Below are 27,345 nucleotides of genomic sequence, written 5' to 3' on the forward strand. Positions count from 1 at the left end.
TTCACATCCACCTCCCTTTGCTCGACCACGCCCCCACGTCGTGCGTCATCACGCAAGGCACGACATCGGATTATACCCATCTCCTTTTGCTTGACTTTAGCCGAGTGCGTTTTACGGCATCACGCACGGTGTGTTGAGGTTTACAATACCGCCTGGATTCAGCTGGGAGCTCGTTCTACTTCAGGAGTGGTTCCTTACCTCCGGCCGGATCTGAGCCTTGGGATACGTATGCTAATACCTTAACGCTAACGGAGGCTCTCCGCCTGTCAATGTGCATCCTTTTGGCGTCAGTGGGAGGAGCCAAGGTTGAGAACGAGCCAAAAAATTGTACACAACCAGAAAAAAAAAGTGAAAACTCACAAAATTGGATTTTAAAATGAGAAAATATTTAATGACAAAGGGCTACTAAGAATTCAGTAAATTTCTGGTTTTATACAGCAGAGGAATACCTATATTTATTTGGAAAATAATCATTTATATATCAACAAGACATGATTCAGTCAACAAAAGTATATTTGCTTATTTGATACCCTTACAAAAAAAGCTTTATAACATTCCCCTAGAATGGGAACCACTGTTCTAATGTATTAGATGATCCTCTGCAAAAGTTCTTAGAAGGATAAGGAGGGGAGTACCCCACTGGACAAGAAGTGGAGGGCTGTGTGATCTGTACCGGTGGGAACACCACACCAAAATATCATTCGTATTTCTTCATTGTACTTAAATTTATAAGTGTTAAATTCTCAATACCTTATGAAAGGATTACTAGACAGCTGCCCTGAATGGCCCTGGAACATATCCGAGTATATTTATTTTGGTGTTATATGTTTTTGCCCACTGGGTGTCAGTAATTATCTATATGATATCAAGGCTATCAAGGAAAGTTTACTGCAAAATACTGATACATATTATGTGAGCCTGTTGTACATGTATTATTTTTAAAATTTTGTTACTTGTGTAACAAGGGCTAGCATGTGCAAATTGCCTCTCAAGAGTGTCAGACCACAATTAACCTTATAATCACAATACCAATAATGTTCATGTGCCATCTTTTTTTATATGAAGAAACCCTAACACACTCTATCATACAAGATGCAATGTCTTTGAGTTGATTTCCTAATCATGCTTTCCTTTAATCTGACCTATCCATATTGAATGTCTGGTGCACTCCCTGAGTGAAGTAATTTTTCTGATAACTTTCCTTGGCTTTATAGAATTTTTTTTCCCAAAAAAACCCACTAAATGTAATTAATATTCAGTGAATGGATAAATCAATCACTAGTTTGGGTTGTGTATATAATAATTATAAGAACCAGTTAAATTGAAATACTAAGAATATAAGGATAGATACAGCTAAAGTGGAAATTTATTTTGCTTGATTCTATTTATAATGGGGTTTAATTTTCTTGCCTATTCAATAATTGGGGGAGGAGAGAAGAAAGGGAGAGAATCTGAAACAGAAAATAAAATTGAATTTAAAAAAGAAAAAATTAAAGTATGGAACTTGTTAAGGTACTTACAATAGAAATTATTTTGATTTAAGGGAGAGTATAGCAAATGAAAAGCAATGGCCCAGGATGTGATAAAAGGAATTGGAAGAAGGAAGAAGCACTATTAATTTGCAGAACAAAGAAAGAATCACAGAATAGGACCCCAATTGGACCTTTAGTCAAGGAAGGAACTTTTAGCAAGCAGAAAAGATGCTCTGCCATGGAAGAATCCATTCTATGCATGGTGGATAATTGATTGATTGATATCCTTTGTTCTTACAGAGGATCAAAATGACAGTATTATGTTGGGATAAAGGTAGAGTGTATCTGCTATGGCTGATCAGATCAACACAAACCTAGAAGACTTTACCATAGTTTGGGCACAAATAGTCCATATGAATATTTGGAGTAGAGATGTCTCTAAATTTGCACATATTATGTTTCCTTTGAGCTACTGCAAATATCCTTTGCTCAGAGTACAACCCCTTCTTTGATAGAGGTACACCATGTTAGGGGTCCTGCACTCATCTTCCACGTCTAACAATCAATTCCAAAGTTCTTCAGAGAACTTGAAAGTGTTCTTGTATTGCTTCTTCTAACCTCCATGTGAGTTCTTGCCTCATGTGAGTTCTTTGTAAAATAATCTTTTAAGTTAACATATGCTTGACATTCATCATAAGGTCATCAGAGTTGTACTCTCTGCAGTAGAGTTTAAGTGGTTGGCAGTTCAGCTTGAGAAAGGACCTTATCTTGCCAGGTGATCTTCAGAATCTTCCAAAAACAATTCAAATAGAAGCAATTCAGTTTCCTGGCATGGCACTGGTAAACTGTCCAGGTTTCACAGACATATAACAACGAAGTTGGCACAACAGCTCTGTAGACCTCAGTTTGGTAAGCAATCTAATCCCTCTTCTCTATCATACTTTTGTTCAGCCTCCCAAATAGTGAGCTAGCTCTGGCAATATATATCAATCTCATCTTCTATGTGAATGTCTCTGGAAAGTATACTGTCTAGGTAAGTGAGCTTCTCCACAGCATTCAAAATTTCTCCATTTGCTGTTAATAATGATTTCACCTATAGATGATGTGGTGCTGACTGATTGGAAACCTCCAGTTTCTTGGTATTAATTGTTAGACCAAATTAGCACAAGTAGCAGAGAAGCAATCTATATTTCGTTACATGTCAGCTTCAGAGACTGTATTGAGTGCACAACCACTTGTGAAAGAAAAGTTATGTACTAATTCTTCCTCCACTTTAGTCTTAAAATGGCAGAATAGTGTGAATGGTGTCTTTTGACTCTAATAAAATGAATTTAAGTGAGACAGGAGTGAGGTGAAGTGGTCAGCCTCACCCTGTCTTCCAGAGTCATTAAAGTCCAGTGGTGAGACAAAAACTAAAATCACTGGCAATGGCCCAGGGTGCAGTGGATGAACTTGGCATGTTCAATGTCTATCAAGTTCTAAGTACTCCACAGCACTTCAGCTGCCTTCATGGCCATTGTAACAAATTGTTCTCATTCATTCATTCCACCAGAGGAAATCCTTACAAGCTTGGAATACATACCCCTTTAACTCACCAACAAATTTGAGATGCCTTGCTTAACCTCAGTCTAGTTTAGCCCATCTGCTTAAACCGTTTACCAGGCTTTGACCCCTGTACATGTTTCAGTTAATTGGAGCCACGGATGGACACCAAGGGTGGAAAACAGCTCTGAAAAGGCTTGGTAGTGTTCACACCAAAGGTGTTAGTATTCCCTAACACCTCTATTACCCACAAGGTAGTTAGGATGAGAAAGGCAAAGAGAGAGGAGAATGCAAAGACTAGAAATCACAGACAAATTAGAGTTCAGGCCCTCACATCTGGGACTTCAGACTTAGCCATTCCAAACTTTGTACTTTTCTCTCATAACCACTTTTTTCTTTCTTTCTTTTTTAATAATTATAACTTTTTATTGACAGAACCCATGCCTGGGTAATTTTTTACAACATTATCCCTTCCACTCACTTCTGTTCTGACTTTTCCCGTCCCTTCCTCCACCACCTCCCCCAGATGGCAAGCAGTCCTATACATGTTAAATATGTCACAGTATTTCCTAAATACAATATATGCATACCCACTTCTTTCAAAGTCTTCTGACCATATCCTCTCTTCATTCACCTATAGAGGGGCACAGCATCAAGTGTTCTCAGCCAATCAGGATTCATATCCCTTACATATACATAGCATGATCACAAGATTACTTTTCTGGGCATTGCCCAGTCATAGTAAAAGGAAGTATTATACCAGAATCCGAGATTCATACATCATTGAATTGATAATGGGAAGCCAATGGGAGAGTTTTTGAGTAAAGAATTGTTGTGATCAGTGTTGCCCAGCCCTCTTCAATAATGAGATGAGCCAAATCAGTTCCAATAGAGCAGTAATTAATTGAACTAGCTACATCAAGTGAAAGAACTCTGGGACATGAGTATGAACCACTACATAGAATTCCCAATCTCTCTATTTTTGTATGCCTGCATTTTGGATTTCCTTCACAGGTTAATTGTACACTATTTCAAAGTCCGATTCTTTTTGTACAGCAAAATAACTATATGGACATGTATACATATATTGTATTTAACATATACTTTAACATATTTAACATGTATTGGTCGACCTGCCATCTGGGGGAGGGAGTGGGAGAAGGAGAGGAAAAATTGGAACAAAAGGATTTGCAATTGTCAAGGCTGAAAAATTACCTATGCATATATCTTGTAAATAAAAAGCTATAATAATTTTTTTTAAATGTTGCCCAGGAAATGGGAATGGCATTTGTTTATAAGAATTTTGAGACTTTATTTAATATGTAAGATATATAGGTCTAAATAGATAGGATGATACAATAAAGATAGCTGACAACCTCTGGAGAATGACATTTACTGTGTTATTCCAAAATATATTTTCCAAAAGGGCCATTTATCTGAAAGATATACTGACAGCTACCACTGAAGACAAACTTTAGAGAAATATGAACAATTTGAAGTATCTAGAGATGAAAGCTGTTTCAGAAGGCAATAGAAACCTGAAGAACTTAAACCTGAAGTATGTAACACTTCAGTCTTATCTAGATCATATCCTATTAATTGTGAACTAGGGAGCAGCTTTAAAATAGATAGTTTACAATTCAGAACTATATTTGAGGAAACTAGAAGCAAAGTATATAAGAAGCTACTGAAGTGATAAGTGGATTAATCAGTAATATTTAGCACTTTTTTTTACCTATAAGGATGCTTCCTAAGAATTGAAGTTTGTCAGACAAAATTTATCAAATTTGTATGCTTAGAATCCATAAAAAGAAATCCAAGGAGCAATCTAAGCCCTAAACTTTGGTTGAATGTTATGATTGTGGCTGTCCTTTGTGCATATGTCAATCAATTTTTACTTAATATCTATTATTTGTCAGGCATTGTGCTAAATTTTAGGGATACAAAAAGGGAGGAAAGACAATCTCTGCCCTCAAAGACTTTATAATCTCATAAACAAACTAATATATACAAAACAAGGGCTTTCTCTCTCTCACTCTCTCTCTCTCTCTCTCTCTCTCTCTCTCTCTTCATATATATATATATATATATATATATATATATACACACACACACATACATATATATATGCAAAACATCTTCTATTTGATGATTAATAGAAAGAAGCTACTGGAATTAAGAGAGGATGAGAAAGGCTTCCTGTAGAAGGTTCTGTGTTTACTGTTGTTCACTCATTTCAGTCTTGTCCAACTCTCGTCATGACTTGTGAGTATATTTTGGGGTTTTCTTGGCAAAGATTCTGGAATAGTTTGCCATTACCTTCTCCAGCTTTTTATAGATGTGGAAACTGAATCAAACTAGTCATATAGCTAGTAATTATCTGAAATCAAATTTGAATCCACGTCTTCTTGACTCCATACTATTTACTGTGCCACCTAGTGTACCTCATAAGGACTTAAGGGAAGCCAGGGAGGCCAGTAGGTAGAGCAGAGGAAAGAGAACAGAGGAAAAAGTCCCCCAGGAATAGGGGACAGCCAGAGAAAATGCCCTGAATTTTCTGAATTTCTGAGATGGAGTGTCATTTGTGGAAGAGTATAAAGGCCAGTGTCATTTGATCAAAGAATCCAGGATTGGGGAGGGGAGAAATGTAAAGTGTAAGAAAACTGGAAAGGTAGAAGTAGGGTAGGGAAGCTAGATTATGAAACTTAGAATCCCAAACAGGATTTTATATTTGATCCTGGAGGCAATAAGATATCATTAGAGTTTATTGGGAGGGGGATATGACATGGTTAGATCTGTACTTTAGGGAACTAACTTTTGGTTATTTGGCAGCTAAATAAAGGGTGACAGAGTGAGAAGATACTTGAGGCAGGCAAATTCACTAGCAAGCTTTTGCAGTAATCAAGGTATGAGGTGACAAGGACCTACACTAGAGTGGTAGCAGTATCAAAGGAGAGAAGCAATAATATTTGAGAGTTGTTACAAAGGTGTACAACTGGCAACAGATTGAATATAAATGCATTTGCAAAGTATCATTGAAGAGAAACCAAACTAGCAAGAGAGGGGAGGGGAAAGGAGTCCCATAGATAGTAAACAACTGATTAAAAAGTCCCTAGTGGATATTAGGTAGACAGAATAATTTACCTCCCCAAAATGCAAATCTGTCCTATTGTTTATTTTTTTTTTATCATGGGTTGAAATATCAGTGATATTAATGGAGACTTTTACTAAGTTAGAATCTACAAACACAGTTCATTATTATATTATTTATAACTTATATGTAGTTGACGTAGCTTCCAAGTCACAAGATGGCTTAGAGGAGGGCTATCTCATTATCAAAGTACTCTATGATATTGTACTTAAACTATAGGTCATGAGTTAGGAGTCAAAGGATACAACTCAAGCACTTGCTGAAATGAAACTGTAAGAAAAGTAGCAACAAAATGTCTTTCCCCTAACCTAGAGATACATTTTCCTACAAATACACCTCACAACAATTAGTATAGACACACATAAAAGGTAGAGAAATGGAAGGTGGGAGAAGAGGGGCATACATGAAGGGAACTTGTATGACTATGATTCGTACAGGGAAGGGTTACTTCTTCCTATAGGGCCTTTGATGACCTAATAGTGTTACTATCGGGTATGGTTTTGTTGAACTCACCACCAGACCCAGCTCCACAGATCATTGTTTGGGCATTGTTTCAGTCCTATCCAACTCTCTGTGATGCATTTGGGTTTTTGTTTTTGTTTTTTGATTTAGTTCTTTTTTTTTTTTTTTTGCAAAGATTCTTTAGTGATTCGCTGTTTCCTTCTTTAATTCATTTTACAGATGAGGAAAACTAGACAGCATAAAGTGACTTGCCCAGGATCACACAGCTAGGAAATGCCTGAGGCTGGATTTGAACTCAGAAAGATGAGTCTCTCTACTTCCAGGCCAGGTGCTCTGATGCAAATTGTCCCATATCAGAAAGGAATTAACAAGGAATTTTTGGGCCAGGGTCTTAGAGGAATAATAGTAGAAAATATTCAAAAGCCCCAACAATCCTAGCCTAAGGGTTTCTGCTCTTGTTGCTTACTTAATCTTAAGGAGGACTTAAGACCTGGGACAATGATATAGACAAAAAGAGATCCGCTTTATTTTTTCAAGAGAGAGTCTTATTAACAAACCCCCAGCAGATGGTAGCAAAGAGAAACAAATGGACAATGTATAGCAGACTGGCTGAGGGGTAGCAGATTCTTGGTGATAACTACAGCTAAAGACCAACACTTAGCAGAGATGATAGAACAAGCAGCCGAAAGTGGAGATTCAATTCCCACGAGAAAGAAGCACCCTGACATTATAAGAGAATATCTAAGGTTCTATAGAATAGGAAATTTGAATTGTCCTAGCCACATATCTCCTAACATCAGTGTCTCTCCATGCATATTCCCTGGTGACACATATTTTCTGGGTTTGTGCATTCTGCCACTGTTGATGGAGTAACTTGAGAGAAAGGAAGATCTTTTCTTAGCACTTTATTTGCTTTGCTGTTTAAGCCTTTTTTTTTCCTTTGTAGTCATATGACTTCTGTTTGGCTTAAGTACAATGATGGAGTCATGTGAGTCATGGTTTTGAATGAGAGCTGACCCATTAAATGCCTCAAACTTTGGATAGTTTTCTGGGTACCATGTGTAAGCTCCTCCTCCTCCCTCCACTCCTTGCAAATCTTACAATGAGTTGCCGAAGATCACACAAATAGAAAAAGATCACATTGGAATCCAGATCTTCCACAGGAGAAAAAACAAAACTATGAACGGATGATTTCCCAGACTTCATAAATAGAGAAATGAAAAGATGTCATAACTCAGAGCCTTTTCCTATTATTATGGGTCAGTAAATCTATGCTTGAACAAAGATATGCCGCAGTGAAGGCAGTGCCCAGGGAAATGGGCCAACTGAAAGCTAGGAATTTCCTTTTGTGGATTATATTTACAAAATCAGACTATTAAGGAACTCAGAAAAAGGTAAGCCACAGCAATGACTACTAAGGAGAGCAATGAAAAGCTTACTGGTTCCCTTCCGGAACAGAGTTGTTGATGATGATTTTCCTAAGTATTCCCTTTCCATTTCCAACTAGTGCAATATCATCCCGCCCTACGAGTACCCGCATCCTGATCCTAAATTCGCCTCCGCCTCTGCCTCCTCCTCGGTACAACCAGTAGTTCTCTGTGCATTCCTTAACGGGACACTGCTGCGACATCCCTATTTTTAGCTTTGACTCTGACACATGCATTAAGGAAAGCATCCCTGTGAAGGCTGGGGGCGGGAGAAGGCGGCGGGATGGGGGTGGGGGTGGAGGTGAGGGGGAGAAGGGGGGGGGTGTCTGTCAGAGTCACGTGAGAGGGGAAAAAAAGGAAGAGAGTGCACTTAGAATCCCGAATTCGCCTGTGCCCCAGGGCTGGAAACTGCTGGATCCAGAACCAGAGAAGGATGCCTCCCTTGGGCTGCACAAATACCCAGGGACGCTCAGAAACGGTGCGCATGACGCAGATGCCATGACTGCCCCTTGGGCCCTCGGATCTGAGTGAGTGACAAGTGTTCCAGGCCCGGTGCAGGAGAGTAGTGTGCTGGAGAGTAGGGCAGCCTCGCACAGTTCGGCGGGTTCTGCGCGGAGAGGTATCTCTCCGGGCTCCGAAGCTGCTGCCCTGCACAGAGACTAAAGAGCGCCTCTGGTCCCTGTAGCTGCAGCGGGGGAAAGATGAAGATCTGGAGCTCCGAGCACGTGTTTGGGTGAGGAGGGAGCTCTGGCTTGTGGAGGGGGCAAAGGATGCAGAAAGTGACCAAGCTGGGGCCCACGAAAGTTGCATCTCTAGAGATGCAGGTATCTTGTCCTCCCGCCGTGAGTATCTGTGTATGCTTTTAGCCGACGTTAACCCAGAGCTTTAGTGCTCCCTTCTTTCTGGGGGAAAAAAATTAAATGTCAATGAGCTGTCTCATGCCTCTGAGGGCATGCATTTCCCCCTGTTGCCTACCCCATTAAGGATCTTTCATGTGATGTGCAAATAGTCAAGGCAGCTGCTTGGCAGTTAATTTTGAACATTTGTCTGTCCGAGAGGGATTAGGCTTAGAGAAGCAGGGTTAGTTTTTTTAATACACCAAAAAGCAAATACAAGAAATGAGAGGCCTAGTTCCTTCTTAGTTTCAATCCCACGATTGCTGCCTATTTGAAAATGGTTTGAGGAAGGCTTGATTTAAGTATAACAGAATCACAGATCTGATTTTCCTCAAAAAAACATTTGCTCACAAAAAACAAGGTCAAGGGGTCCTTCAAGTAGAAGGTTTCTTTTTCCTTAGTTCCCTTCTTGGGAAATTAATCAGATGAACCTGAGTAGATCGATAAATAAGGAAGGCAGTATGCACGATGCTAAATCAGTGATTCCCTACCTATGATTTGTAAAGATTGCAATTTAGTGATTTGGAAGAAATAACAATAATAATAACTAGTATTTTCATGGTACTTACTATGTGCTAGACATTTTGTTAAGAGCTTTACAAATATTTCGATTTGATCTTCAAGGAGTAAAGAAATGGATCAGGGGTTAGGAATGAAGATAGATGGGAGAAGGAATGGTAAACCAGAGTCCAGCTTCTCAAACTGTATTTTGGACCCCATATGGGGTCACATAACTGAGTGTGGGGGTCACAAAATTTGATTTATCATCAGTAAATGGTTGATTTGCATACCTATTTTATATACCTATACCAGGAGTCACTTAAAATCTTCTTCAGAGGAAAGGTGCCATGAGTAGAAAAGTTTAAGAAACCCTGAACTGGAATGAAAGGAGGAAAAAAGATATCAGAAGATTTGATAATTTGCCTTTGGAAATCAAATCCCACCAAGTCATGAAACCTAAAGACTATTTTTAGTTTCTTTAGTTTTAGTTTCCTTATAAGAGTAAGGATGTTTAAATTGTCTGTTAAAGTTAGGAGAGGTGATCCCATTTCTGATCAAAAATGTATAAACTGAATCTCAGCAATGGTACATTGCTTAAACAGCTTTTTTTTTTTTTCATAATTATAACTTTTTATTGACAGAACCCATGCCTGGGTAATTTTTTTTTTACATTATCCCTTCCACTTACTTCTGTTCCAACTTTTTCCCCTCCCTCCCTCCACCCCCTCCCCCAGATGGCAAGCAGTCCTATACATGTTAAATATGTCACAGTATATCCTAGATGCAATATATGTGTGCAGAACCAAACAGTTCTCTTGTTGCACAGGAAGAATTGGATTCAGAAGGTAAAAATAACCCAGCAAGAAAAACAAAAATGCAAACAGTTTACATTCATTTCCCAGTGTTCTTTCTTTGGGTGTAGCTGCTTCTGTCCATCATTGATCAATTGAAATTGAGTTAGATTTCTTTGTCGAAGAAATCCACTTCCATCAGAATACATCCTCACAGTATTGTTGTTGAAGTGTATGATGATCTCCTGGTTCTGCTCATTTCACTTAGCATCAGTTCATATAAGTCTCTCCAAGCCTCTCTATATTCATCCTGCTGGTCATTTCTTACAGAACAATAATATTCCATAACATTCATATACCACAATTTACCCAAGCATTCTCCAATTGATGGGCATCCATTCATTTTCCAATTTCTAACCACTACAAATAGGGCTGCCACAAACATTTTGGCACATACAGGTCCCTTTCCCTTCTTTAGTATCTCTTTGGGGTATAAGCCCAGTAGTAGCACTGCTGGATCAAAGGGTATGCACAGTTTGATAACTTTTTGCATAGTTCTAAATTGCTCTCCAGAATGGTTAGATGTATTCACAATTCCACCAACAGTGTATTAGTGTCCCTGTTAAACAGCTTTTCTTAAAAAATAAAACAGACGCTTCTTTTTAGCTTTATTGCTCTACAGACTGTTATAATTATGTTTAATTTATTTAAAAATGTAGAAAGTAATTAAATTTATGAAAAGTTTTCTAATCTATCCCCGCTTATTTTGCTAAGAAAATTGAGGACATGTCTACAGTGAGCTCTCTTTTCTTCCCCTTTTTATCTCATAACCTCTTAATTTTATCCTCCATTTTCTTTCTTTCTCCAAGTCTTTGATAATGAGGTGATTCATCTTGCTGAGGTTCATACCACCCCCCCCCCCAATCTATCCTTGATATTATTTCCTTCTATCTTCTCAAGCAGATTTCTTCATCAACCAATCCTTATCCTCTGATGTTCAGTTTTTCCCTATCTAATGGCTTTTCCTCTACAGCTTTCAAACATCATTATGACTCTTTCATCATTTAAAAAACAAAACAAACTTTTACTAGATCTTATCACCCACCTAAACTGTTATCCTATATCTCTGTCCTCTTTATCAGGGAAATTCATATAAAGACCTATGTATATTTCCCTTGCTCTCACTCAATCATTTGAAGCCTAGCTTCTGACCTTATTAATCGCATAAAACTGGGCTGTCACAAAATTACCAGTGTTTTCTTAATTATCAAATCTGAAGTAATATTTTCAGCTGTGTAAAACTGTTGACTACCATGTTCTCAGTTTTCAAGGCACTACCCTTCTGGTTCTCCTCCCATCATTCTGATCACTTCTAGTTTGCTGGATGATTATCTATACCATGCCCTGATCTGTGGGCATTACCCAAGGCTCTCTGTCTTGGACTTTTTTCTACTTTTTATACTCTTGATGAACTCATCAGGCTATCTATCTTCAACAATTATTTCTATGTACATGATTCCCAAATCTGCATATCTACCCCTCTCTCTATCTGGCTTTCAATTCCTCATCACCAATTCTCTGTTGGATATTTTGAATTAAATGTCCCTTAAGATATCTTAACTCAATATGACCTAAACAGAACTCTTTATGCCTCCTCTACCTACTCCAAACACATAATCATTTTTATAGTCACTCAGATGTGCAACCTGTGTGTTACCCTGGGCTCCTCACTCTCCTTCATCTCATGTATACAGTTGGTTGCCAAATCTTATTTCTACCTCCTTTCCTTTTGGTATTCTTACATCTCACACTTATCTCCACATACTCTTTGATCCAGTGACACTGTGGTCTCCTTACTTTACTGTTCCTTGAACAAGACACTCCATCTCCCAACTTTAGGTATTTTCACTGGCTATTCTTCCCATCCCCTCATGTTGAAATGTTCTCTCTCATCTCTGTCTCCTTGAGTCTATGAATTCCTTCAATTCCCAGGGAGTCTAATGGAAGCCTCTCCCAATCCCTTAATTCTGAAGCCTTCCTTTTAAATTATTTTCTCTGTATATCTTGTTAGTACTTATTTGTATGTTATCTCATCTTTTAGACTGTGAGCTTCTTGAGAACAGAGAGGATTTGGTTTGGTTCTGTCTTTTTGCCTTTCTTTACATCTTTAGTATTGTGCCTAAAACATAGTAGACACAACTGTTTATTGATTGATTCAGGTTTTTCCCACTCCAACCTGTCCTTCATACATATTTTACATGTTTAAAATATACACATGTAAGTATATATGAAAAATGTACATATTATTTATATATACTTATATGTGTATGTATACACAAATATGCCTATATGTGTATTGTTTCCATCATTTAGAATGAAAATTTCTTGAAGGCAAGGATTTTGGGTTTTTTATAGAAAATTTTTTTCTTATTATATAAGATTAATAAGTACTTTATAAATGCTTAGTGATTGCTTGCTTAGTGACTTCATCGACTCCCTTGTATTTAATTATTATTTCTGCAGATGACACATAAATCTATATATCCACTCCAGTGTCTTTCATGAATTCTAATCTTCCAACCATTCCATTCACCAATGATCTATTGGACATCTTACACTGGATATATAATACAGACATCAAAAACTCAATATGTCAAAAGGAGTACTGGATATTTTTCCTTTCAAGTTTACTCTTCTACCAAATTTATCTGTTATTATTAAGAGTACCATCATTCTTCCAGTTTCCCATGTTACTCATCTTGGCATTACTCCAGACTCTTACCTCTCCCTCTCCCTTACCCCATACATCTAGTCATTTACCAAATTCTGTCAATTATTTCCATATCATCTCTCACTTCCAGTCCCTTCTCTCTAATCACAGACACCCTCAGTTCAGGTCTCATCACTTCCTGCCTAGAATCTAGCCTTCTAGAGTCTAGAGTCAGCTTCTAGTTTGACTATCATCCTTCTTCACAGAACTGCCAAAGTAATTTTCCTTGAGGAAAGATTTGACCAGGTCACTCTTCAGTAATCTTCAGTGGTTCCCTGTTGCCTTTAGGATACAATATAAATTCCCTACAGGGCACTTTAAGCTCTTCACAACCTATATTTCCAGATTCTTTATTCATTGTTTATCTTCCCAAATTCTATAGTCCACCCTTCTGGCCTTCTCTGTGTACTTCTCACATGGCATTCCAACTCAAGTCTCCCCCATCTCCATCCATTATGTGTTTGCACAGATTCTCTGTCATGCCTGGAATACACATCCCCCTCACTTCATCTCAAAGAATTTCTCACTTCCTTCAAGCACCATCCTATATATCAAGACTTTCCTGATTCTTACAACTGCTATTATCTTCCTTTCTAATTACATTATAATTAATTACCTTGTATTTTATATCCCCAGCACTTAGCACAGTGCCTGGTACATAGTAGATGTTTTATAAATGCTTATTGACTAAGTAGCTTATGTTTATTTTTGTATTTCTTCCATATACATAGATTTTTAAAAGCCATATCTATATGTACATGAATAATATATACATATTTATAGCATTTGCTCTCTCTACCTAAAGAATTTTAGGCTATTCAAAATTGAGAATTGTTTCCTTTTTTATCTTTGTATCTTCACTATTTAGTACAGTTCCTGACAAAACTAACAATCACCAAGTGATTGAGTTTAATTTTAGTTTAGTATGGATTTTATTACCCTTCATAGAGGTACGTTAAATATTTGTCACAGGTTTAAGTGATTTGTCAGTTACAAACAAAGTTACTATTGATGACTTTGAAAATTGTTTCAGCTGTCTTGTCATTGAATTCTGACTTTAGACCGAAAGCTAAATGGACTTTGACAGATATTCACTCAGCTGCTTATTAAGAACTATCATTTATGTTTTGTTTCATAGGACTGATTTATGAATGACATAATGCTGTCCAGCATAATTTTTTGTATGATAAAAAGAAGTACAACTTTCTGGTTGTGTTCAGGGGAAATATTTTGTTCTACTAAGAGTCCTCAGTTTTTTCTTTCTAAGATTATAGATATTTCTTTGGTTTTGTTTATTATATATTTTTTATTTATTTATTATGTATTTTTTCTCTTCACATTTTTATTGGATTTATTATTAAGCCATTTGATTAGTACTTGATAAATTTACTTTGAAGGAAAAGAGAAAATAAGATTGGGTATAAATAAATTAGATATAATCAGCTTTGCTTGTTGGCATTCATGTTCATGAGAAAAGCCCATGAGATCTGGAAATCACATCCAAGTATAATCTCAAAAATAAGTCCTGATAAAAATAACCTTTTAGAAAAGCTAACTGACAAGAAGAGCCATCTCACCATATTTTAAGATGATCAGGCATTTTTTAAATGGTAGACTTTTCTTGCTAATTTCATCCTGTAAAGATTATAATAGATTATAAATTGCATATACTTTGGATAAATACCAAGGGATTACATAAGGCAGTAGAAGTCTGTAGAAGTCCAGTGATTTAAAAAGAGATACCAACCTTTTCAGAGGTCCTCAAACTACACTTGTGGGCCAGATGCGACAGCCGAGGACGATTATCCCCCTCACCCAGGGCTATGAAGTTTCTTTATTTAAAGGCCCACAAAACAAAGTTTTTGTTTTTACTATAATCCGGCCCTCCAACAGTCTGAGGGACAGTGAACTGGCCCCCTATTTAAAAAGTTTGAGGACCCCAGATGATATCAAAAGTAGGTATCTTTCTGATACCAGTGGGAATATTCTATTTCATGATGGCACAAGTATACTGATAAAGGTTGAACAATTGGCTCTTTGAAGAGCTAGTTTTAAATTTAATTTGCATAATTATCATTTTCTCCATCTCTTCCTTACATCTTTACAATTAACAAAATCAATCAATTAATAATATCAACTCCTGTAGAGTTTACCAATTTCTGCTATATAAATGCTCACAATGAAGTTTTAATAATCTTAACAGTTTGTAATTTTTATCTCTGGTACACCCTAGAGAATACCTTTAAAATGATAAAAATCATCATTCATGTAGGACTATAGCAATAACATAAAGAAATTACATTAAGCAGCATGGTGGCATGAATTCAGCATTAGAATCAGAGGACCTGAGATTCAGGATCTGTCACTGTAACTCTGGGCAAACCACTTAATTTTCTATGCCTTAATTTCCTCATCTGTAAAACTAGAATGATTAGATTATCACTAAGATAATGATTAGCATCTGTGTAGCACTTTAGGTTTGCAAAATGCTTTACAAACATTAAATCATTTTCTCCTCACAACAATCTTGGGAAGTGGATGATTTTAGTATAATTATTCAACACTTGAGAAAACTAAGATAGAGAGAGTTTAGATCACTTACACAGTCACACAGCTAGTAAGTGTATAAGATCACATTTGAACTCTGGTCTTCCTGATTCCCTGTTCTAAATCCTGTAATTCCAATAACAGAGCCTCTTAAGTGAATGTGGGGCACTAATTTAGTAATCCTCTCTGTGGTTATCAAGTATTTATCATGAGTAGGAAAACTAATATAGTAAGAAAAAAATCATTTTCTTGTATTATAATGTAAGTTTTTTATTTCATTCTCTTATAAGACAGGTTAATTGTATCTATTAATTCATGAGGGTACATAACATTTGGTGCTATTGGTTAGTTATTGCTAGATTTAATCAACAATAAAATAATAATAATTAGCATTTTTACAGCATTTTAAGATTTGCATAGGGGCAGCTAGTGGGGGGTGGGGGTGGATAGAGCATTGGCCCTGAAGTTAGGAGGACACATACTAGGTGTGTGATCCTAGGCAAGTCACTTAATCCCAGTTGCCTTGCCAAACAAACAAACAAAAATAAATAAATAAATAAATAAAAGATTTGCAGTGCACTATCCATATATTATCTCATTTGGTCCTTACAGCAATCCTGTGATGTAGATGCTATTATTTCCCCTTTTTACAGATGAGGAAACTGAAACTGACAGAGGTTAAGTGCCCAGGGTTACACAGCTAGTAAATGTTTGAGGATGGATTTGAATTCAGGTCTTTTACTGCTCTTACCCACTGCACCGTCTAACTGCTACATTTATTCTAATTTGGTTTTTACATTGTGAATAGATGACTGCTACAATGAGAAACACATAATACTTGTGTACAAAGAAAAGAATTTAGTTATCACATAAATTTGCAACAAATTTAATTTGACTCATGATACCTAATATGCTGTTTGATAAAATTGTGAATAGTAAAATGATGATGACAATTATTTTTACAGAGTTGAATGCCATTTTTTATGGTTTTTCTTTTATTTTGTTTGGTCTCCCATTCTTATAATCAATATCGATCCTGATAGTTTTCCTTAGTATTGAGTACAACTTAGTACTTTATATGAAAATTATTACTCTGAACTCCCAATTCAATTCACCAAGTGTTTATTGAGCAATTTTCACATTTACCAGGTACTCTGCCAAGTCCTAGGCATGCAAAGAAAAAAACAAAAAAAAACCTAAAAGTTTTTGTTTGTACATGAGAAAAGATGTACAGAGAGAAGTATATACAAAATGTAGATATAGTAAATAGAAATAATTTTTAAGATGGAAGCAGGGGAGGACTAACATCTGGGAAGGAATGAAGAAAAAGCTTTCTTTAGAAAATAACCCCTTATCTGGGCTTTGACAGATGCTAAGAGTGCCATGAGGAGGTGTTGAGGAATGCTAGTATTTTAGGCATGGTAACAGCTTATGTAAAGTTAAGGAGACAAGAATGCCATGTGTGCCCAACAGAAAGTGGGCAAATTTGGCTGAAAGTAGAGGCATAAGGGGGGAGAAATATGAAATATATTGTGAAGGCCAGATCAAGTCTACAAGCATGGGGTAAGTGATGCTTTAAATGCCAGAGGAATTTATATTGTTTTGGAGCCATTGAAGCTTCTTGAGCAGAGGAACCACAATTATTTGTACATGTTGTTTATTTTCCTCTGTAGAATATAAATTTTTTGAGGAAAGGGTTGTTTCATTTTGTTTTTATATTCCAAGTACCTGTCCCAGTGTATGAGACATAGTAGGTGCTTAATAAATGCTTGTTGATTGATTAACATGGTCAGACCTGCAAGTCAGCAATATTAGTATTGTAACTATACATAAGATAGGTTTTGGGGGATGGAAAAGACTTGAATTAAGGAAATTAGGCAATCTCAAGTCCAGGATAGAGGTGATGACGGCTTGCTTTGTATTATGGCTATATATGAGTGGAGAGAAAAGTGATGATTATGAGATATATATTCCAATAAATGACTCACCCCTGTGTTCCAATAACTCCCACATGATGGACCAGATCTAAATTTTTCTGTGATATTCCTTATGTCCTTATCTTATCCTACTCTCTTTTGGGAAGCACAGTAAATTGTCAATTATTCTCGACATCCTAAGGGCTAGAGAGATAAGGGCTAGGAGTTGTAAGTAGCTTGTGGAAAGTATACTTGAAAGCCTGGTCACTATTTTATAGAATTGAGTAAGGAACACTTGTACTCTAATCTAGGACAATAGCACAGCTGAGCACTGTGCACATTCAGAACTGACTCAAGATTTCTACTATGTGGGCATCTTAAAAGGAAAGCTCTGTAAGGAGAGGTCTTAGCTAAACCAGTCAAGGGATAGTTGTATTTGGACATGGTTTATTCCAGGTTCCCAGATATGTAGACCTGATCTCTTGCCCTAGAGGAAAAAGCCTCTGACATCTTTTGGGTTTTCCTCAGAGAAGCAGAGAGGTGTCTCTTAGGGTAGAAACCGATGATAGTCTGCCCACTTCATAACAAACCTAAAATAGGTTTTCCTTTAGGGTGTGCTTTAAACACAGTGTGATTCCTGAGGCAATGAGAATGAATCGCCTTGCTCTGCCCCCAAATCTCTCAACTTTCCTTTTCTCTGCATGTCTAAAAATTTTCCATTAAGAAATAGAGACTTCCATTATCATGAAGTTGGAATAAAAATCTTGAATTATAGCTTTTTTAAAAAAAAAAATTGCATTCTAGGACCAACATAGTGCCTTCAACATAGTTAAGTGCTTAGTATCAAGGAATTCAAACAAGGAATAGAAATTCTTGGGAGAGAGGTACCTCTCAGAGAGTGTCTGGTGTTTGGGAATAAAAGATAGGGGGCCAGATTAAAAGCAGAGATTTATTAGTATGCCAAGGAAGGCTGTTCTTGCTCAATAGCAGTTTCAGCTTCCTAGGATACAGATTGAATTTTTATAACTTTTCATGCCCACTTAGAGTATATAACCAATCAGCATTCTAAGTCAACTTAGATTAAATAAGTAAAATATTTCACGGGAGAGGGAGGAAGGAAATCATCTGAGGGAAAAAAAGGGAATTATTTGAAATATAATTGGCAGGACTTATTATAAGAAAACAGTCACTACTGAAAGGCAGAAAACAAAAGGAAATGATCAAGTATTTTTACAGTTGTGAAGGAAATTTTTTTAGGCCAAACTCTTATCTAAGAACAAGTAATTGTTATAACAGTTGATGAGAACATCTGCTTTATAATATCTTTGCATTTATTTATCTTTCAATAGGGATTGGGGTTAAGATTGCAGGTAGTTGGGGATTCATCCATCAATGTTGCAAAATAATTGTGCTTCCTATTTTATCCTGCTTTAGTAAATATTCCTTGGGTAAGGCTAACAGGGTAGGTCAGTCATGCCTCACTCTTTGTGACCATGTTTGAGGTTCTTGGCAAAAATAGTTGAGTGGTTTGTCATTTCCTTCTCATTTCACAGGTGAGGCAACTGAGGTAGATTGGGTTAGGTGACTTGCCCAGGATCATATAAGTAGTGTCTAAGATCAAATTTGAATTTATGAAGATGAGTCTTCCTGACTCCAGGCCCAGTGCTTTATTCACTGTTCTACTTATTTATTATATGAATTATGAATCTATCATTCAGTATTTATTAAACACTTAAGGTGTGCCTGGTACTGTGGGTTCTATCCTCTGAGGATGCAAATACACTGAATGAAATAATTCCTACTTGCAGAGAGATTAAGGACTCTTTTGCCTGTTACTGTATCTCATTTTATTAATGAAATGTTTTGTTAAGAGGAGGAGCTGGACACTAAACAGCTGATTTTTCCTTCTTCCCAGTGTATAATCACAGGTGGCTGAAGTGCTAATATAGTATTAGCTTTTTATTAAATGTGAACACTTTTTAAAAAATTGAATCAGGAGGGATGAAGCCAAGTAGCTGAAAAATGATCATGAACCTGGAGGGCTTTAAATAGCTAAGCTTGCAGTAGGTCTACTAGTCAAATTCATCTCATTTAGAACAGTTTTGTGAAGTGTCTGTGGGGACTGGGAGAGGGGATTTTTTATAAAAATGGAAAAAGGAGACATTAGATCAGTGTAGAACTATAGATATAAGTTGCTCTGACCATGTGTGCTCCCCACATGTGTGCTTTTCTACTAGTGTATGTTCCCCACATGTGTAAGAAAATTTTGTTTACCTGCTGACTTAAGAAGGAAGCACATTGGGTAAGGACCCATGAACTGTAATTTTAGAATAAGTATAATAGAAATTTGAAGTACTATTTTATACAGAAATTCATGTCCAACAAAAGGTTCTGTTTGGTTCCATCTATAGTAGTAATCAGTTGATTGAACTTGATCACTGGAACTCCTTTATTTGTTAACACCCAGGGTGCCAAGTCATTGACTAACCATAGGTGCCCAATGATCAGTTACCCAGCTACTGAGCAACTGCCTTGGTGACCTACCTGATCCTCTAGGTTGCATTCCTAAGCGTGATCTAAATAAAAGTTACTATTCAAGTTGACCTTGTACAGTCTCTATCCAGATCCAGCTCATGATGCTTAATGTTTCCCATTTTGGCAGTCACTTAGCCCATCGGGAAAATGAGAAGGCTAAACTAAGTGGTCTTTGAGCTAGAAAGCACTAGAGCTCTGATCCTTTCACTAAGTAAGTTGCTGATTCAAACATCAATTTTTCCTCCAATTATGAAAAGACAACACAGATGTACATGATTTATCTACCAGTCAACAAACATTTATTGATAATGCTTATTTTTTTAAGGTGGAAACAGACAGTAACTATCTCTGACCATAAGTAATTTTATATTCTGTAAGGAGAGTAAGTGTATATATGTATATAACATATGTATATGCATATATGTTTTATATGTGCATATATATAGGATTGAAATAACATATATGCTATGAAATGTCATATATTAAATATCTATGGCATGGCTGAAATGACTGGATAATAAATATAATATATATGTACACATTATATATGTTGTCTAGTCATTTCAATCATGTTCAACTCTTCATGACTCCATTTGGAGTTCTCTTGGCAGAAATAAGTGGAGTGATCTGTCATACCTTGTTCAGCTAATTTGACAGCTGAGGAAACTAAGACAAATATAATCAAGTGATTTGCCCAGGGTCACATGGTTTATAAGTGTCTGAATCTGGATTTGCACTCAGGTCATGACCTCAGGCTCAGAACTCTGTTACTACCTAGCAACAGCAACAACAAAATTTTAAAAGGAGGCACTATCTGCAAGTGAAATCTGGATAGGTTTCATGGAGGAGGTGACTGATCTTTAAAGGAAGTCCAGAATTCTAAAAGATACTAGAAAGAAGACCAATTTGGTTGGATCAGAGAGTGTGTGAAGGAGAGTAGTAATATAAATCTAGAAAGATATGTTGGACATTATGTGATGTTCAACTTTGTTAGACTACAACTGTTCTCAGCAATACAACGATATAAGACAATTCCAAAAGACTCATAATAAAAAACGCTATCCATAAACAGAGAAAGAATTATGTAGTCTGAAAGCATATTGAAGCACACAATTTTTATTTTTGGGTTTTTTCTTCCTGTGTTTTTTCTCTTTTGTTCTTATTCCTCTTCCATAACTTGACTGATTTGAAAATATGTTTAATATGATTGCACATGTATAAACTAAAAAAGAAAGAAAGAAATGTTGGAGCCAAGTTGTGAATGTCTTTATTAAAAAAGGAGCATGTATTTATTTGATCCTTGAGGTAGTAGAGAATTTGGAATTTGTAGAGAATTTGTAGATTTGTAGAGAAAAAGAATTCCATGGTAAATGATTTTTTTAGAAAAATAATATTTTGCTTGTCTATGTAGAAGATAAATTGGGATGATGAAAAGCTTAAGGCAGGAAGATGGATTAGGAAGCACTATGATAGTCAAACTGAAAGATGACAAAGGCTTGACTAAGGTAGTAGCTAGGTGAGTAGTGATAATGCAATATATACAAGAGATATTGTGGAAATTGAAATGTGATTTGGTCACCAAATGGTTATGAACAATTTTTGGATGAAGAAATGAAAACCACTTCTAGTCATATAAAAATGCTCTAAATCACTATTGATTAGAGAAATACAAATTAAGAAAATTCTGAGGTAACATTATATACCTTTCAGATTGGCTAACATGACAGGAAAAGGTAATGATGAATGTTGGAGGGGATGTGGGAAAACTGGGACACTGATACATTGTTGGTAGAGTTGTGAACTGATCCAACCATTATGGAGAACAATATGGAACTTTGTCCAAAGGGCTATCAAAATGTGCATACTCTTTGATCCAGCAATATCTTTATAGGGCATCTCAAAGAGATCTTTGTATCTCAAAGAGATCATAAAAAAAGATTCACATGTGCAAAAATGTTTGTGGCAGCCCTTTTTGTAGTGGCAAGAAACTGGAAACTGAGTGGATGCCCATCAGTTGGAGAATGGCTGAATAAGTTATGGTTTATGGATGTTTTGGAATATTATTGTTCTATAAGACATGATCAGTGGGAAAATTTCAGAACGACTTGGGAACTAATAACATGACTAGAACCAGGAGATCATTGTACACAGCAACAGCAAGATTATATGATGATCAATTCTGATGGACATGGTTCTTTTCAACAATGAAATGATTCAGGTCAGTTCTAATGGCCTTGTGATGAAGAGAGCCATGTGCCGTCAGAGAGAGGACTGTGGGGACTGATTGTGGATCACAACATAGGATTATTGCCTATTTTATTGTTGTTTGCTTACTTTTTGTTTTCTTTCTCATTTTTTTTTTCTTTTTGATCTGATTTTAGACTAGGAAGAGAATTTAGAGATTGTCTAATGTAGCTCCCTTACAGCTGAAGGATATGAGGCCCATAAAAGTTAAGTGACTTCCTTGGGGTCATTTAAGTAATAGTGAGAGAGATGGAATTTGAATTTGGGCTCTCTGATGCTAAATCCTGCATTCTATCCATTATGCCATGCTGAGGAAATACTAGAAGACTCCCAAATAAATGCACAAATAAAGTAAGAAGACCCCCTTTTCTGGCCATTAATAGAATGTTAGAAATAAAAAGCAATAAGAGAAGAGAAAGAAACATTTTTTTAAAAACCTATAAAAATAGGCAAACAAAATATTTTTACCTACTGATGATATAAGAAAGAATGCTTAGATAACCAGCAAAGAATAAAAATAACAGTTCCTAAAAAAACTGAGCTCAAAAAAAATTTTTAAACTAACTGTAGTTTTCAAAGGCAGCTAGGGATCAAGTAGAGACAACCTAATCTTGATAATTAATGGCTTCAGTAGAATATCAAATAGATCTGTAAAATTAATAGCGTTTCTACATTTATGACTATATTGAAAACAGTAGGAAATTATGCAAAATGGGGAGATTAAAATGTTTATAATCCTTTGACCCAGACATCAAACTCCTTGACATATGCCTTGAAATAAAATGTTCATTTAAGAGAATGTTGGAAGCAAAGAACTGTTTAAAACAAACAAAAAAAAAAAAAGATGCCTGCCAACTAGGGGAAACACTAACCAGATTTTTCTTTATAAATGTAATAAACTAGCACTGTGCTATAAAAATAATAAATATGAAGAAACCAGAGAAGTGTGAAAAGAAAGAACTAATATAAAATAAAATAAAGAGACCTTAAAAAACAGTATAGGTGGTGACTATGACAGAACAGATGGAAAGAACTCAAAAAAAGAAGAAAAAAACCTCTGAAATTGAGCTCTAGGTCATTATAATGGCATTTCTTGGTCCCAGAGAAGTGCTGAAAAAATGTACTTCTTGCCTTTCATTGTACAGGTGGGCACAATGAGTATGGAAGATTGCATATATAGTCAGATATGGTTGATATGTTGATTTGTCTTTTTAAATTTTGGGTTTTTTTTTTTGTAGAATGACTTAATTGGTATGGATGAAAGGGATATTTGGAAATGTAGCAGATATAAAAGCAAAAATATCAGTGAAAATGAAAAGTAAATTTTATAAAAATTGCTACTCCTGAAGTTTATTGAAGAAATGACAGACACAGGGAACATTTTAGTATTCACGAGATTTGCTAGCTAGATGACATAGAGGAGAAAATGCTGGACCTGGAATCAAGAGATCTTTATTCAAATGCAGTTTAGAATGCTTACTAGCTGTTTGATCCTGGGCAGATCACTTAACCTATACAGCTGTTTCTTTATCTGTAAAGTGGAGATAATAATAACATCTATTATACAGTGTTATTATAAAGATCAAATGAAATAATATTTATGAAGCATTTTGCAAACCTTAAAGCAATATATAAATTCTAGCTATTATTATTTCTAAATGTAGGTTTGATCTGGGAGTTGGGTATTAATAGTCCAAGTATCTTTACATATGTAAGCATATTTTTAAAAATGCTGATGTGCCAATTCATATGGCTAATTGCATTTTTCCCATAGCCACCCATGGGACACTGTCATCAAAGCTGCTATGAGAAAATATCCAAATCCTATGAACCCTTGTGTAGTAGGAGTGGATGTGTTAGACAGGAACCTTGATAACCAGGGAAGGTTACATAGCCATCGTCTTCTCAGCACAGAGTGGGGACTTCCAACTCTTGTGAAAGCGGTAAGTTCTTATATGAAATTATTCTTTTTTAATAGCTCTCTATACCATAATCTTTGTTGTTCTAGAGATGTCAGTCAAACTATCTGCTAAACAGTTAAGAACATGATTATTATTTTGACATAAACCTTGCTTTTAAGTACTTACTCCTCTTTAGTTATTGACACATTGGCCATTTATGAGTTTCTGTCATGCATTTTCCCAACACTTAAGACTTTTTTTATCTTTCAGGTCTTGGGAACCAATAGGACTTTGACATATATTCAAGAACATTCTGTTGTAGATCCAGTGGGGAAAAAAATGGAGCTATGTTCTACTAATGTAAGTTAATAAATTGAGTGTGGAAAGAATTTTAATTTTTTTGTAGAATAAAGTTTATGATTTTATCTTCAAAACACTCTCAAATTTTTGACTAAAGAGGGTGTTTCTTAGTAAACAGAGTAGAGATATTCATAAGTATTTTTAGAGTTACTTTTTGTTATTTCATTTTTTAAAAACAACAGTGCCGTCTATGTCTTCTGACCAAAACTGTAAGGAAAGAACATGAGCTTGAGTTGCAGTTATCTTTTTTTTTCTGAAGAAGCATAAAGAAAATGACTGCATCCCTACCTTTATGCCAAATCTGAAAAGTTCACATGTTTATGGGAATCTTGAATTTAAGAATACTATTGGATAAAATTAAAAATTTTAGAAACTCTTATTAACTTTTATGTATGATAGTTCCAAGTATGGTAATTGTAAATTACAAAATCTCTGAATTTCAGAATGAGAAGGGACTGCCATTTTGTCCAAAGCATACATGAAAAAGAATCTCCATGTGCTTGACAGATATTTTGCTTGAAAATTCCCATTGAGAGGGAACCCATTCATTTTTGAGGAAGTCTATTTCACTTTAGGATAGCATTAATTATTAGAAAGGCTCCCATCCATAAAACTAAATTTACTTCTCAGTCACTTCCAATCTTGGCTACTTTATTCTGAATCAGACTGACCAACTCTAATCCCTCATTAGAAGACAATTCTTTAAATACTTGAAAACAGCCACCATGTTCACCACCTAACCTTTTTTTCCTCAATTAAATATGACCAATTCTTTTATCACTTCCTCATGTAGTATAATTTCAAGGTTCTTGACCATCCTGTTCACTCTTCTTCAGGTAATCTTTAGTAATCAAGGGCTAGACTTAGTAAAATTGGATTGAAATCTTGTCTCTGATGCTGGTTGGTTGTATGATCATGGACAAGCCAATTAACCATTTCTTTTGGTTGTTATTTTCCTCATCTGTAAAATTAGGAGACCCAAAAGCTGGGAGGTAATTTGGTATAACAAATAAAAAGCCAGTCTCATGACCAGATAGTACCGGGTTCAAGTTCTCCTTCTGACATATACTGTCTGTGCGATTTTGGTAAAATCATTTAACTTTTCAGTGCTCTCAAACAGCTCTCTTAAGTATAAAAAAAAGTTGACAACTTCATTGATAAAGGAAGTTTCCTTATTTGGTAAGACCTTATACAATGAAGTAGCAAATCTAGTACTATCACTATCCTTAATATCTATAGTACTTAACCTATAGGGTTTATTGTGTGGCTTATAAGAGCTAATGTATACAAAGCACTTTATAATTTAAAATTCCTGTATAAATATTACTGTCATCCTCAGTTTCATCAATCTCCTTACTAAAATGTGGTACCAAGAATTGAATATAACCTTATTATATTATATTCAATTATATGAATATATGTTATATTCATATATTCATATATATAATATAACCATATATATAATATATAACCATATATTCATATATATTCATATAATTCAATTCATATATTCAATTATATATAATATAAGATATGGAATGAATATGACTGAATATGGTAGAACTATCACCTCCTCAGGCCTGGAAACTGTCTTTCTTAATGTATTCTAAGATCAAATTTGCCTTTTTGTCTGTCAGTCAACTGATCTTGTACTACATTAAATCCCCAAATCTTTTTTAGCTAACTGCTACATAGTTCTTTTTCTCCCATCTTGTCCTTTTGAAGTTGGGTTTTTTTCCCCCCTCAGTAGTCATATAAAACTTTATAAATACTGAGCTCTGTTAAACTTTTTCTTATTATATTTAACTCAGTATTCTTGTCTGTCACAGTCTCTTTGGCTCTTGACTCTGTCATTTAGCATATTAATGATTCCTCTTCACATTGTTTGGCCTGGTGATTTGATGATCATTCCATTTATGCCTATATTTAAGTCCCTGATAAAAATGTATTTTTTAAATAAAATTATCTTTATTCTTTATTACTTCAAACTTAGCAAACACCAACAAATGTGAATGTTTCCACATACAAAATAACAGAAAACATGTGAAATCACTTTTAGAGTATTTTGTATTTTTTTAAAAGTACGTAATTAATAGTTTCCTTCTTCTCCATGAATTACACCTTCCCCCCAAAACCCCACACTAATAAAATATCAATCCAAATAGATTCAAGGACAAATTCCACTTGAGATCTCTAAGTTTATATCCAACCATAATTACATTAACTACCTGTTGAGTATGGTATAGCCTACACTATTCTATCTTGTCCACAAGAAAAACATGAGCAACTTTGTCAACACTGTGCTCAAATTCTAAGTAAGTTTTATCTATATCATGTCCTTGATCTTCTAATCTGGTGACTCTATCAGAAAAAAGAAAAGGAAATGAGATTAATCTGGCACGACCTATGCATGATAAAACCATGCCAGCTTCTTATCAACATCTCTTACTTTTCTAAATGTTTAGCAATTTTGCCTTTCAGAATATATTATAGAGTTTGGGCAGGCATCAAAATCAATGAAGTATATATTATAGGTACCACTCTTTCCCATTTTTGAAAATAAAGACATTTGCTCTTTTATCTTGTCGCACTTCTTTGACTATCTGTGAACTTCAAGTTTCACTGAAAGTAGCTATGCAGTCATGGCTCAGTTAGACCTAGTGATATGAACTCCTTAGGGACAGCTCAGCCCTCTCTCACTATCTTCTCAGTTATCAGTTTCAGGTTCCTTGTAGTCATATTTATTCTGCCCTTTCTAGTCCAAAAGTTGTTCTTGGCAGAGGAAACAGAAACATAAGAATTTCCTAGTTCTGCTTTCTCTCTGTTGTTG

At 35.7% G+C, this 27,345-nt stretch overlaps 1 protein-coding gene across 4 annotated transcripts in view; it reads left to right on the forward strand.

Moving 5' to 3' along the window:
* Nucleotides 1-7,717: 7,717 nt before the first annotated feature.
* PRELID3A (PRELI domain containing 3A) overlaps nt 7,718-27,345 on the forward strand; it is a 32,634-nt gene continuing 13,006 nt past the window's right edge. For 2 of the 4 annotated variants that reach the window (XR_004230986.1, XM_023496249.2), the window contains exons 1-3: nt 8,393-8,787; nt 24,029-24,197; nt 24,426-24,515. Coding sequence is in view for 3 of the 4 variants with exons in the window: in XM_023496249.2 (XP_023352017.1) it covers nt 8,756-8,787; nt 24,029-24,197; nt 24,426-24,515 (291 nt within the window). In the remaining variant the exon portion in view is untranslated. Of the gene's footprint in view, nt 8,022-8,392; nt 8,788-24,028; nt 24,198-24,425; nt 24,516-27,345 lie in introns of those variants that run through there. The other 2 variants (XM_031946659.1, XM_023496250.2) reach the window with 2 other exon arrangements.

The sequence above is a fragment of the Sarcophilus harrisii genome, chromosome 1 (genome assembly GCF_902635505.1).
Source record: "Sarcophilus harrisii chromosome 1, mSarHar1.11, whole genome shotgun sequence".
Taxonomy (NCBI): domain Eukaryota; kingdom Metazoa; phylum Chordata; class Mammalia; order Dasyuromorphia; family Dasyuridae; genus Sarcophilus; species Sarcophilus harrisii.